The 14,042-nt window shown below is 38.6% G+C and overlaps 1 protein-coding gene across 1 annotated transcript in view; it reads left to right on the top strand.

Moving 5' to 3' along the window:
- The first annotated feature begins 1,571 nt into the window (after positions 1–1,571).
- The window catches only part of cerk (ceramide kinase), a 47,887-nt gene continuing 35,416 nt past the window's right edge, over positions 1,572–14,042 (top strand). The window contains exons 1-5 of the mRNA XM_020601524.1: positions 1,572–1,617; positions 4,471–4,593; positions 6,190–6,312; positions 11,332–11,457; positions 12,682–12,748. Coding sequence (XP_020457180.1) covers positions 1,572–1,617; positions 4,471–4,593; positions 6,190–6,312; positions 11,332–11,457; positions 12,682–12,748 — 485 coding nt within the window. The remainder of the gene's footprint in view (positions 1,618–4,470; positions 4,594–6,189; positions 6,313–11,331; positions 11,458–12,681; positions 12,749–14,042) is intronic.

The following is a 14,042-nucleotide window of genomic DNA, read 5'->3' as shown; positions in this document are numbered from 1 at the left end:
TTGAAATGACAATACTGATGCTTGTTTTTAATGTGCTATTTATCTGAGCTGCCATCCTCATGACAGAGTATATGTGGTTTGTCTCTATACAGCCTGGAGTTTTAATAGCCTCGAGAATTAACATCCATTATTGACTTGGTGGCAACAATCTGAATGTTTGAAGTGATGAAAAACAAGTAAATGATAAAATTACATATGCTAGACAAAGTATTACATGACCCTAAATGACACTGGCCTTCTAAGTGTTCTCAGGTATCACTGTAACTTTGCAGCAACAAAACAAACATTTGAATGCTCTCCTCCAGTGCAGAACAACTTCCAGACATTAGAAAATAATCATATTTTGCCCTCAGTTTCTGAAAAGCTGACTTTTTGCAGATAGCAGACCTCTCTGGCTCACAGTAACACACTTAGCTCTGTGGTAGGAATACGCAGCTCACAGGCTGACTGCCAGTGCTAATATTCTTGTCAAGCAGAGAGAAAAGTATGTCATATCTGCCTTGTATGGTCAATGACTTAGCATGTAGCTTAGAGACTGCACTGAGCTAGAAAGTAAGGGATTTGTGTATGGAGATGTTCTCTCTCCCTCTGTCTATCTCTCTCTCTCTCTCTCTCTCTGTGTGTGTGTGTGTGTGTGTGTGTGTATGTGTGGTGATGGGATTATTGTATACTTGTCTGTGCATATCAGAATGTGTGTGGCAGGGTTACTGGAACAGTGTTGGAATGTGGGGGTGTCAGCTATTGTTTCCACTTCTTTTCCTACCACATTTCATTTTGAGATTTCCAGTTTATGTGATTGTTTCTGGGGTTAATATAACTAAGATGTCCAAAGAAATGGCTTGACTAGAGAGAGAAAGACCACCTCTGCCAACTCAATGATAAATGCTGGCTTTTTGTCAGGGTTGGCGAGTAAAGCTGCCAACAATGTGGAGGGCGAACTCAATTAAATTGCCAGACAAGGTTGAATAAAACACTGTCTCTTTACTGAGCACAACTCACAGCATTCAGTGCAGAAGTCCAGAAACACATTCAAATCGAGAATATCAGTCCAGGGTCAGCACCAGCAAACACACACACAGCCGAGGGATCCACAAACAAGAGGTCGAGGAGGGAAGTCCGATAATCGATACACGGTAGACAGTCAGAATCAGGAGGGTAAGGCAGTACTCGGTGGTGAAAAGGCAATCTGGGGTCAGAACAGGAATATTAAAGCATGGAAAGAGATTGTGTTTTTTCCCGCAACTGAAGAAAAAAGCTAATGAAGCGATTGTATTAAAGCTAATGGAATGTAGGCTGTCAGGGTCGGCGCTGTAAAGCTGCCGATGATATCATGGGGTGAACTCAATTATAGAGCCAGACGAGGATAAGTAAAACACTGTCTCTTTAATAAGTGCACTGGTAACAAAACTATACAGAAAACTACGTAAACGTGAAACACACTTTCAGGTCGATAATACAGCCCAGGGTCAGAGCCAGCAAACTTACACAGCCGAGGGATCCACAAATGAGGGGAGTCCGATAGTCAATACACAGAAAAACACGAGCAGAAACAGACGGCTAGGCAAAGCTCGATGGCCAAACAGAAATCCGGGGTCAGAGCTGGAATTACAGGAACAGGTAAAATGCTGGAAAGTCTGAACAGGAGTTAGAACAATCTGGCAGCTTTCCAGTGGAGGAAAGCTGCTTATAATGGGGTGAAAACAGGTGTAAACAATGAGTGTTGATTAAAGTAAAAAGTCCTGCTGCAGTCTCACCTTAGCGTCAGACTCTTTACCCTAATCAGCTTTTATTGTTTGCACCTGTTTTTACCCCTTTATAGGCAGCTTCCTCCCACCGGGAAACTGCCAGATCATTCTAGACTCTTGTTTAGACTTTACAGCGTTTTTCTTGTTATTTATGGAAAATTGCCAACTGTTACTGAACTGACGATTAGAAGCTGCTACTGCTGATGCTGAACCAGCGTTCGAATTATGAGATGGTTCCTTTAAAACGAGACCTGAACTCTCCAAAAAGAAGCAACAAAAACTCAAGTTTGGGGAGTCTCAAATAATCAATAATCCTAATCAGTTTTGTTATATAAATTCTAATAATATAACAAACTAAATACAAAGTAAAAAAAAAATTAAAAACAAAAGTCAACTTTTTCTGTCCCACACTTCTCCGCCCAGGTTCACTAGTGCCCAATTGATCTTTGCAGTACCTGCAGTTTTCAGAGAGAATATGAGACTAGTCCATTTCACTTTGAACAGTGTCAAAACCGAGGCAACATTCATGGCCTGAAGAAACATATGACATCACACACACCTAAACTAGATTGTATTATGCCTTTTACACTCACTGATGTTATCCACCTCATGTCAGCAGCACATAAAACTGACAGCATGTGCAAACAGTGCAGCAGTCTGCCCGGCTGAATGATTGATTGGAACAAAGGCAGGATACTTTTTTAGCATGGCAAATAAGCTGCTTTCATGTGTTATTTTGTGTCCTTACATATAATTAGCTATTGTACTGCACAAAGTATTAATCATGTCTTATAAGCACCCCACTTGGTCACTGGATAAGACCCCTCTAAAAACACAGCGTAATTCAAGCTAAACCCTCAACTAGTTCAAGAGAAAACATCTGTAAACACATGCTCATGGTTAACATCAGCACCGTGACCTCAAAAGTTCTGAATCTGATGACGTTCTCTAAGTATCTGTGTGGGTTATCTTCAAGTTTCATAGTTTCTTCCTTCACTAAAACATGTATGTGAGGTGAACTGAAAAATCAAAATTGTAATACTGTAATTGTATTGATACATAAGCAACCTCTCCAATGATAAGGCAGTGTCAATCTCCCTGGGACCCTGAACAAGCTAAGCGGTTTAGAAAATAGATGAAATACATAAATTACAATAACTTTCAGTAATTCATTACATATTTTTAATTCAGCAACAAAAATCACTTTGGCAGAGCACTAGGTGCCATTTTTCAAATAGTTGGAATGAAACTTCTCATTCTTGTCTTATCTGAAATAAAGCCATTACGCACTTGGCCATAACTCTTCTTCCTATTTGTCAAAATGTGAATATCGATGGCCATAAAGTTATTCATGCCTGCATGGCATATCATCTTTATTTGAGAGAGAAATGAAATCCTATTCCCTCCGACTCCCGGGAGAAAAATAATATGTCATGCCTCCCTCCCATCCATTTCACCATATCAGCTGAATAAATTTGTATGAGAGATTGGAATCCTTGTATTTGATGCAGCTGAAGAGGTCAGTTAAACTAAATGCGAGTAATATTATCCTTTCCTAGTATAAAAGTACACTTTTGAATTTGTTGCATCGGTTGTACAGCCATATATTTTATTTGAATGCTCAGGTATTCTGGATTTAAATCTAGACCCAATTTACAAGAAAAAGCTATATTGTGAGATCTAGTGTATAATACTTTGTAGAGTCCATATTTGATAGGTTTAAGGTCTTTTTTATGATTTCATTGCCTTCATCTGGATTTTCTCTGTCATAGTAAGATTGACTTATCTTTTTACCTAACAGTATGACTGTGGAAGGAAATTCCCATTTTGCAACAATTCCCTTTTCCCTCAATCTCTGCCTTTCACGTGAGTCTTTGATATCTCTTAGAAGCTCTCTAAGGCAGTTGACCCACAGTATCTCATCATTGCCAGGATGTACTAGATCACCCCATACTGATATACAAATTTTGTTAATGAACAAGCCACTCAAACATTGCAATTCTTTTACTCCCATGTCATTTTAAACTAACAGCCTGAACCCCAATCTTATGGGGAAGAAGAACAAAATCATCGAGTTCCTTCTCAAAACTCATCAGCTGTCTGGGGATATGGCTGTGTTGTTCCTCCGACTCATTTTAATGTTTGTAAACTCACCAATATGCTGCCACTTTAATGAAAGGTTGCTTAAACGGTGACTTGCTCATTTCTTGGCCACTTAGAGGGCACCAGAGACAGGGTGTAAAGAGAACATTACCATATTATCAATTTTTAAGTTAGGCTAAGTGTATTAGTCAACAATTGTCTATTTATAGATTCAGCAGATACAGAGCAGCACCAGCGTTCATGTGAAGTTATTTCATTTGATGAACATCAGTCCAATAGTCACTCTACTAGTACCTTTGTGCTAGCCCCCATCAACTCTTGAAGTAAATATCTATCTGTTTAGCTGCTAAATACTCCACATTTTTTACAAGCTAGTTGACAACTTTGTTTGTATACTGTTTGCTACTGGCCCAATAATTATCTGAACTTTAATAATCTTTAACATAAATTTTGAATGCTTTTGTTCAACGAGCAGTTTTCGCAATACATCTTTGTCAGTGTAAGTTTATGTACATGTGAGAATGTGTTACACAGACTAACTGTGTAAGCAAAAGTACAGTACATCATGCTTCCCTTATTGTGTAATGCAGTTGAGTAAAATAATTTATTTATGTGTCTATAGGGCGCAGCCATAATGTTCAGGTGTGTGAAATACTGGCTGTCAGCAAGGCCGAAGAAGACAACACAAAGACCAGGAGTAAGAAAAAGGCTGAACACTCTCAGCAGTATCCCCATGAATTCACAGGTAAACAAACAAACACAAACCCACCAAAAACAAACAAACAAAATAAACCCCTCATTGATACGGTACACATTCTTAAAGTTATATTCAACTGATTTTACATGTCAAAGTCAATTTACCTGCTACTGTTTAGCTTAGGAAATCAGTTGTACATTGTCTTTGGTAGCTCTGGAGGAGCTTTGTCAGCTCAGAAAATGACAAGTTGCATTATGTAGGATTCAGTGTTTTGGGGCCTTCACCAGTAGTAGAGACTAAAGGCTCTTGTTATCTGCTTCACAAAGTGTTCCATCTTAATGGAAGTGCAATACTAAATGGCTGAAGTGCCCATTTAAGCAATAAATGCAGCACCTTTTGTTCCTTCCAACAACATAGTCTGAAGCAAGTTTTCACTACTGTCACTTTCATTTTAATGTAGTGGGTTAATGCTATATTACAGTTGCATTTTGGGCCAAGAGCCTGAGTTCAGCTCCACCAATTACAAATGATCTGACATTGGAAATAAGCCCATAGGCAGCACCACGGTCTGAAAGTAATGCATTAACAAGAGAGTTTCTCACAGCTTAGCTGAGTGTGTCGTGTCTAAGACGGCAGCATCCCATGACTTATGGGCTAATGCTTGATTTTGAGCCATTAGATTATATCCAAACAAGATCAGATATACATGATTCATTGCAGTCAGCTGTTAAAAATTACCTCACTAATGTGAGCTTTAACTGGCATTAAAATGTGTCAAGTCTGACTTGAATGCATTCCCAAACTTGGCTTCCAAGACAGGCCCCATCACTTACACCCAGGTTATTCCCATTCTGAATGTCTCTCTGTCTACCCCACTATAAGTCTGACATGCAGCAATAGAATTGGACTGAAGAACTTGCCTGAAAAGTTAACTTCTATGTTTGATGAAAAAAAAAGCTTAATGTGATAATTTGACTTTGAAATGCATATTGAGTGAATCTGCTGTCAAAGTGCTGAGCTAGTGAATTTTTGGTGCTTAATGTAAATATTTCAGTAATATCCCTACCAGGATATTATGTGACTATCTCTACTTTTTTGTCTCTCTATCAGCAGAGCCCTGTTTTACTAAACTGACTACCTCTTCATTTCACTCATGCCCTCATTTCCTACTCCTCCACATATCTGATTGACCTGACTAGTAAGAATAAAGCCAGGGTTCATTTTCAGGTCAAACTTGCACTGTACCCAAGCCAGGTAGTGCTGCATGTAGCCAGTGCAAAAAGAATGAATGAACAAAGTATGATACCAATTTACTGTCTGCCCTGGAGCCCAAAAGCACTCACCAAATCACAAACTATGATAGGTGTTCATATCCAGGAAGGTATTTTTAGATTGTGGGTGGCAAATGCTGTATAATGGAAAACATGACCAGAGGCTTCATTTAGCACATTGTCTTATTTCTTAAAATCAGATTAGGAATTCTTTTCTATCGCTGATATAGCATCTTTCTTCCTTTGACACTCTTTTCCTGTTCTTGGATGATGGGTTGGTTGGCAGTGTAAAAGAAAGGTTAAAGGGTCAGTCCCTGTAACAGACAGTACAGTGAGCAGTGTGACCTCTCCTTTCTGTATTATTTCTCTGCAGTTTCTTACATGATGAGGACAAGGCAACACCAGTGGCGATGTAGTGATGTCACCTTTCACTGTCCCAACCAGGGACTCTGTGAGCAGTGGATCACAGTTATCAATGAGCAGCTGTCACTACTCAGTATGTACTGGACTCTTTAATTATATTCTCTAACAAATTTAATGATGGATTTTGGACTTGATCAGAACTTAACTTCATCAGAATCAGTTAATTGTCTTTTATTTAATCTTTTTTTTCTTTTTAATTTGACTTTTATGTACCATAAACTGCTACATACTACAATATGAATTTGGCTTAGTGAGTGCTTACACAAATACATATAAAAATGAAGTACACACAGTTATTAAGCTGCGCTACTCTGAACCAAGGGGTAAATGAAATTGCTGCTTGCTGTAATTTGTCTGTCATGCTGAGATTGGACTGGAAGAAGCTGTGCTGAACAATACAGTGTATTTTGCATAGAGCACCTTGGCACATGCTGTTCTGTGAGGATCAGGCTTTTTGATTTTTCAAGAGTTTATAACATCTAGCAGCAATTATGTATGTGGTATATACAAAGCGATCTTTTTCCTGAGTGGTTTCTGGATATGTATTATAGGTCACTGTTCCTCCATTTCCCTCATCATACCAATGATCTTCTATACCAGTGTTTCCCAACCTTTTTGAGCCACGGCACATATTTTTCATTAGAAAAATCACAAGGCACACCACCAAACAAAAATGTCACAAAAAAGTATTTTTATTGAAATATAATAAAAATCTAGTCTCAGTTTATTCAGTTTACTCACTCAGTGTGAAGCTGATATTCTTGCAGGAATTGAAGAAAGACACACACGAAGATCTTCCTCAACAGCTCTGAGTCTCTCTTTTTTCATCTTTATAGCAGTCATGTTTGAAAAGCCCACCTCGCATAGATAGATTGTGGAGAAAGGGAGCAGAACTGAAATAGCTTTGTTTGCCAGAATGGGAAACTCCTTGGCAGCAGTCAGCCAAAAACTATCCAAAAGTAGATCAGCAAAGCTCAGTTTTAGACCACAATTTTGTCTCAGTTCAGTTATTTCTTCCTGCTCCTGCAAAGTCATGTCCTTTCCAACTGCAGTTGAGCTGTATGGGTTCCTAACCCAGTCAAAGCAATCAGTGGAAAGTGAAGGGAAATAACATGACAATTCCTGCTCAAGATTTTGCAGATGTTTACCTATTGTCTCACACAGTGCAGCACTGTTGACACACTGCCATTTCTGGGTGTGTGGGAACACGTTAAGGTTGGTACTTTCCACATGTTGTTTCCAGAACTGCACCTTTAAACAAAATCCCTTTATTTTATCTGTACTTGTGAGCAGGTTTTCATTTCAGCCTTGCATTCGTGTGTTCAGGTAATTCAGATGTTATCTGCCAGATATGCCAGTCTTGCACACCACTGATCACTTGAGAGCATCTTAGTGTCATCATAATTCCATGCACAACATCTTCCAGTACAGCAACTAGGTCTGCTGGCAATGTCTTGGCAACGAGTGCTTCCCGGTGCAGAAAACAATGCGTCGCAATGACATCTGGATGTTGCTCTTTCACTCTGTCTACAAATCCTTTAGTGTGCCTTAGCATGGCAGCTGCTCCATCGGTGCAAACACTTACACAGTTTTGCCACTTCAGTCCTCCTTGTTCAAGGTACTCTGACACATCTTAAAAAATTTCCTTTCCTGTTGTTCTTTCTGGCAATTCCTTGCAAAACAGAAAGTTTTCTCTGATGATGTCTCTACCTACAAAGCACACATTTGCCATAAATTGTGCATGTCCACTGACACCCGTAGATTCATCGATTTGCAATGCAAATTTCCCACTAATGCGAAACTTTTCCAAACCTATCTTTTTCAATGTCAGCAGACATGTCTTCAATACGTCTGGAAATTGTATTATTTGATAGAGGGACTTGGGCTATTTCTAACGGCGCTAGGGCCAAGCATCTCTTTTAAGATAATTTTGCAGGCAGTATTAATGTCTCTGCTAAGGTGTGTGGCTGTTTTGATTTAGCGATGAGTGCAGCAACTTGGTAGCTAGCTTTAAGTGCTTTCTCGCTAGTCTTGGTGGTTTTCCTCATTAATGCTGCCTGTTTCTCAGTCTGTTCATGCAGTTGAACAAAATAGTCCATGTTCTTATTTTGAAGTGATGGGTGTTTTGTCTGGAGATGGCGTTTAAGTTTACTTGGAATCATGGCACTGTTTGACAATTTTTCCTTGCCCACCAGGCATAGCGGAATTGGCTTGGTTGGTTCCCCAGTATAAGTGAATCCAAAGGCAAGATAACTTCCATCCTCAGTGTGTACAGAAGCTTGATCTGTTTCTGGCGCAGGCAAGAATATCTTGGGCTGTGTCCCCCTTGATTAACCTATGGGTCAACATCCTGAGTGACTTCCTCCTCTGATAGGGACTGGATATACTGTAGCTGTAGCCTTATGTGAACTGTTTGTGTGCTCTGTTCAGGTTTAGAAAACAGAAATGTGCGTTAGGTCAGTGTGACCTAGAAGGTCATGCACTCGACATTTTTAGACAATGCTCGGAAGAAGGTGTGTGAGGAAGGAGAAGAATTAAGGATGGTGCGGCAGCCTTGAGTGAGCTCAGACCTGGCCGGGGAGACGCTGACTGACTGTGGGTTGATAGCATGTGCATAGCCAGTTAATGTGCAATTGAAATAAAGAAATAATAATAAGAAGAATATCAAGAAGGAGAGCACAAATATTGCTTATGGCCTCGCCTCCTCCAGCGCAGAATTGTGACGTCTGTTGCATTTCAATGACATAAAAATCGCATGAAATGCAGCATGGCCGTTCAGACTGAAGTCACATTGCAAAACATCGGATATGTATCCGATTTAGGACCACATATGAAAGTGGCCTGGGCCGGATTTGAAAAAAATTGGATTTGTGCTGTTCACACGGTCATAAGGAAATCGGATATGGGACACATTTGGGCAAAAAGATCGGATTTGAGTCACTTCAGCCTGCAGTGTGAACGTGGCCTTAAAGTACCAATCAGGTGAAATTGGATAATCTTTCACGGTACACCTGATGATTTCTCACATCACACTTATGTGCCGTGGCACAGTGATTGGGAAACACTGTTCTACACAACACTACCTCCTTTTACTTTTTAGGAATTTTAGATGGTACTTTTACTGTGGGCTATATCAAGAGTCTTTGAAACAGACTATGGTGCAAAATGGCAGAACACTAAATCAACTGTTTACAGATTAATATCACAAAGACCAAACTGTAATAACAAAGATTAGATTATTTTTCCAAATACTATTTTCAGAAACATATAACAGCTCTGCCAAAATCATTAAAGGGCTAAGGTATGTTAATGTGCCATTCCCATTTTTATGAAAGAAAACTGATGAAACTCCAGATGCTGGTTAATATAAGTCAACAATAGTAGCACTACATTTTAGCAGTGCAATGCATTTTAGCACAAGCGTTGAGTATAGGAGTTCTCACCATCTTCTGCTAGCAGGACAAATTGTTAGAGCTTTCACTTACGTAAAGGTAGCAGCAACCATAGTATACCAACTTTCTATTACATGTAAAACTCCTGGATACAGAATATCACTGAAGTAACAGTATATAAAGTATTAAAAGCAAGAGTACTTGTTATGCAGAATGGCTCATTTCAAAATCACTTACTGTATATTATATGGTTGGATTAAAGTAAAGTACAAGTACCTCAGAACTGTACTTAAGCACAATACTTGAGTAAATGTGCTTAGTTACTTTCCACTATTGCCAGCATCTTTACTTATTTTAATTTACTTTAATTTATTTGTTTATATATTGCTTTACAACACTCAGTGTTTCACAACAAAACATAAAAATACACATTCATTATTCATTCATAATTAACATTCTAGACATGACACCTATAAATTAATGAGCCTTTCTACTCTTTATCTACACTGTAAAGATATTGTGTCTATTGCTAAAAACCATTCATTCTTTTTAGTAGTATTTTACACACATGGCTCTCAGGAGAGCACAGAGGCAGACCTAGAGTAGAGGGGGCCTCCTGCATTTCTTTTTCTAGACGCTCCCTCAAAGGCACAGACATATAGACCGGAGCCAGCACAACAGTCAAATAAAATATATAAACTGTAGTATTACAAACATTAAAAGAGTGTACTGTCATATATAAAGTATCTTGGGCCGGCATGATGCATGAACATGATATCTGTATCAGTGCATTTAGCTTACAGTGCAGATATGCTCAGAGGAATCTGCACATCTTTCTTCTATGTGTTAAAATGCTTTTAAAACACAAAATATATACTGTAACTCTAAGCTGAAAATGTACACAACAAAGATCATCTACCATAATTTCGACATCATCTGTGTGGGAGGGTAAATGCTTTACCTCTTTACCTGAATAAAGTAAGGAATTTAATGTTTTCCAATTATGTATTAACTTATTATGTTAACATAAAAATGTTATTACAGTGTTTTATGGGATTTAGTGTGTATCCTGCATGAGGAAATGAGAGTTTAAGATGGGTTTAACCCATTTGAAATGGTCTGCTTGGCCCCATTTTGCCTGGGAGGGGGAATCAATTCAAGAAAATTAACTGCATTCATTGTGAAGATGAAATCCTGTGTGTTCAGTAGTGTTAGTCTCTTCCATGGTACACCTTTACATCACCCATTGACATTCCATTTATACAATCTAATGGAACTTTTGTCTTATTGCCAAACAATATCACACCCTATATTTCTTTGTGCTCATTTAACATTTGATTCCAATCCATTCATTTTCAATTTGAGCAGCTGCTGTATCTCAGTTTGTTGTCTTAGGTGCAGTCTAGCACAACAGCCATAAACAAACCATTTAGTATTCTCCATTGCAGCACTTTGCAGGTTTATCACCGAATGATGCAGCACCTCTGAATTGCTCCACACTTCTCCCATACTCAGTGGACACACCATTTATTTCTTGAGCAACGTGTTTTGGGACAATTTGGTTTGACTGAGCATTTTCAAAAAGGTCTCTGGTTAATGAAAACTTCATCAAGCTGCTGTAAGTTACATATTTTTTTTAAAAAAAGGGTAAACACTGAGACTTTTTAATGACTATCTCATTCCCCTCCCTCACTTTGCAGCCAACCGCCCGAAAAGCCTTCTGGTGTACATCAATCCCTATGGGGGAAAGCAGCGTGGGAAGCGTATTTACGAGCAGAAGGTGGCTCCACTGTTTCACCGTGCCTGCATCTCGGCTGACGTGATTGGTGGGTCCCTATCAGTAGCATTCTTCAGCATTTAAATAAAAAATGAGTCTCGATGGCCACCATATAGATCTCCGCTGCCACCGTGGCCTCTTGTAGAGAAGAAGGTTTGCAACAATATGATTTGTCTTATAGTGCCATTAATCTCACCAGCACCTTAATGGAAGCTGTGATAGTTGATAAGCTTGGGTATCCAAACACATCTATTATTCAGTAAGTGTTTACTACAGCTACACATAGTCTGGAGTATTGATCATCTATCAAAGTGAATACTACTCACTCTGGGCTTCCTGCAGGATGTATTTTGCCTGGTAAACAGATTTACTGTTGAAATATTGCTTTTGTTTCCTAATGTACAATAGCTGAATTAGTTTTTTTGTTCCACTGTGCCTTTACTTTTCTCTCAACATTAATCTGCACGATGAATTCCAGCGAATCTTTCTATAGTGCAGCGGTTTTTTATTTTAGGTCTTACAGGGCTGGCCTAAGCCTTTACGGGCCCTAAGCTAAATTTGATTTGGGGACCCTCCATTGCTTCTGCACTGCCAATACTAATAACTATTGTCAATGCTTGATCTTTTGAACAACTGTAAATCTAACACACCCATTAATAATGTTACTAACTGTAACTGTTTGCTTAGACTACATCATATAGCGTCACCCTGGCATGTTTGTACCCTTATCTTTTAATCTAAAAGATAGCAAGCTCACAAGAGTGAACCTAACTGCTAAATACTGTGGTATACAGAATGTGGTGTACTGAAAAGTAACAAAATAAACCAGCATACAATCAGGAAATAGTAATTCAAACATACCTTTATCTTGATGTTTTTTTTCTCCTTTGTTTTTTCTTCATTTGTTTCTGTGCTTGAGAGGGATATGCCCTTTCTTTAACATTACTTTTTAGTTGCTTTTACCATGTAACCTAATGTTAGGGTCTGACTGAGAGTCCTTGCATCAAAATGCAGTTAATGGCCATTACAGTGCACATATTCATAAATGTGGGACATGTCATGCACTCTTGGGAGCCCTCTGGTGGCCACAGGGGCCCTAAACAGATGATAAGTTCGCTTGTGCCTCAGGTCAGCTCTGTTGTCTTGCATTTTAAAACACCAGTAATAGCATGTTTGTTGTACTAGTCAAGCCTCAAAGAGTCTGATCATTTTGTGCGTATATTTCTTTTCATCCAACATGTACTAATACTTGTTATTTGATTTGTTTCCAAAGTTACTGAGCATGCCAATCATGCCAGGGACCACTTAAAAACGGAGGCAAGTCTAGAGAAATATGATGGGTGAGTATTCAAAGTAGCTGGCTTCAACATTGGTTCTTCACTGTGACATGAAATTGTAATGCTGTAAACTGTGCTGTGTCCATTTGTAATCACTTAGATAGAGCCATGTTTCTCACACATAACAACCAGCATCATCCTTTATCTCAGGCACTGTCCTGCATTTTCTGCTACAAAGTTGTTTTTTTTCTGCAACCAGTCATACTTGGCAAGTGATTTTTGGTTAGTGCTTCTCTTTTTATATTAGGATTTCACAATATTTGGCAGATAAACATGCAGGCTGTGTAACAGATGAAAATGGACAGTTTACAAAGTGCTTGACAAAAGCCATAAAACCAAGAGGTGATTAGGGCAATAAAATACAGTATAAATAATTGGATTCAAATAACAAACAATTGAACTGTTGAACTAAAAAGAGCAAATGCAGTAAAATCACAGAATAAAAACAATTTAAGAAAATACTTTTCTAAGATAATACATTTTAAGAGAGATATCAGTGAAGATAAAGGCCTTGTTTGATGTCCCTCAACAGGTCAAGACCTACTGAAAGTTTCTGAATCTCAGGCTGCATTTCAGAAGAATAGTTAGGGTCCAGCTCCATAATGTGCCTTAAAGGCATATGGAGTTGTCCTATGACTGATATGATGCTTTTGAAATATTTCATACAACACAGAGAAAATTTTAAGGAACCAAGGACTGATCTCTGTGGTACTCTGTTAGTTGTCAGTGCCTTAAAATCCAATTTAAATGATTTTGAGATCAAAACAGGGACCCAAAGTGAGGACTAACTGATTAGTCTGGACCTATTATAACTTCTAATATAGGGAATTTCTGAACAAATGTCAGAGATAGTTTTCATTAGACAGACATATTTTGCTCAGTTGCATGATATCACTGGCATCAAAAGAGAAGTATATTGGAAACTGTAACAGTGCTTTTGAAATATTTGCTCTGAAGGTAGCTTGTAGACAGACAATAGTACTACTTGAAATAGTGGAGGATTTACAGTCCCCTTCAGTCATGCAAAACGTCATTATAGAGAGATAGGAATTAAACCCTGGCTGCCCAGTGCTAAAGAAGTTCAATTACTATAGCTGATTCTGTTTTCTAAAGTCACTCACAATCACTGTATAATACATTTAAATCAACAAATCACTTACATAAGTAAATTTTATGTTTCCAGCTTAAATTGTACATGCTGCTGCAGCTCAGGGCTGTGAATACAGGAATCATGTGAGGGTAAACTGCAGCTGATAGTTGAGCATAAAGGGTATCAATAACGTGAAAGATTTTTCCT

Source organism: Monopterus albus, unplaced genomic scaffold (genome assembly GCF_001952655.1).
Source record: "Monopterus albus unplaced genomic scaffold, M_albus_1.0 scaffold51.1, whole genome shotgun sequence".
In the NCBI taxonomy this organism is placed as follows: Eukaryota; Metazoa; Chordata; class Actinopteri; order Synbranchiformes; family Synbranchidae; genus Monopterus; species Monopterus albus.
The sequence above is the reverse complement of the archived record's forward strand: the minus strand, read 5'-3'. Positions and strand labels throughout refer to the sequence as shown.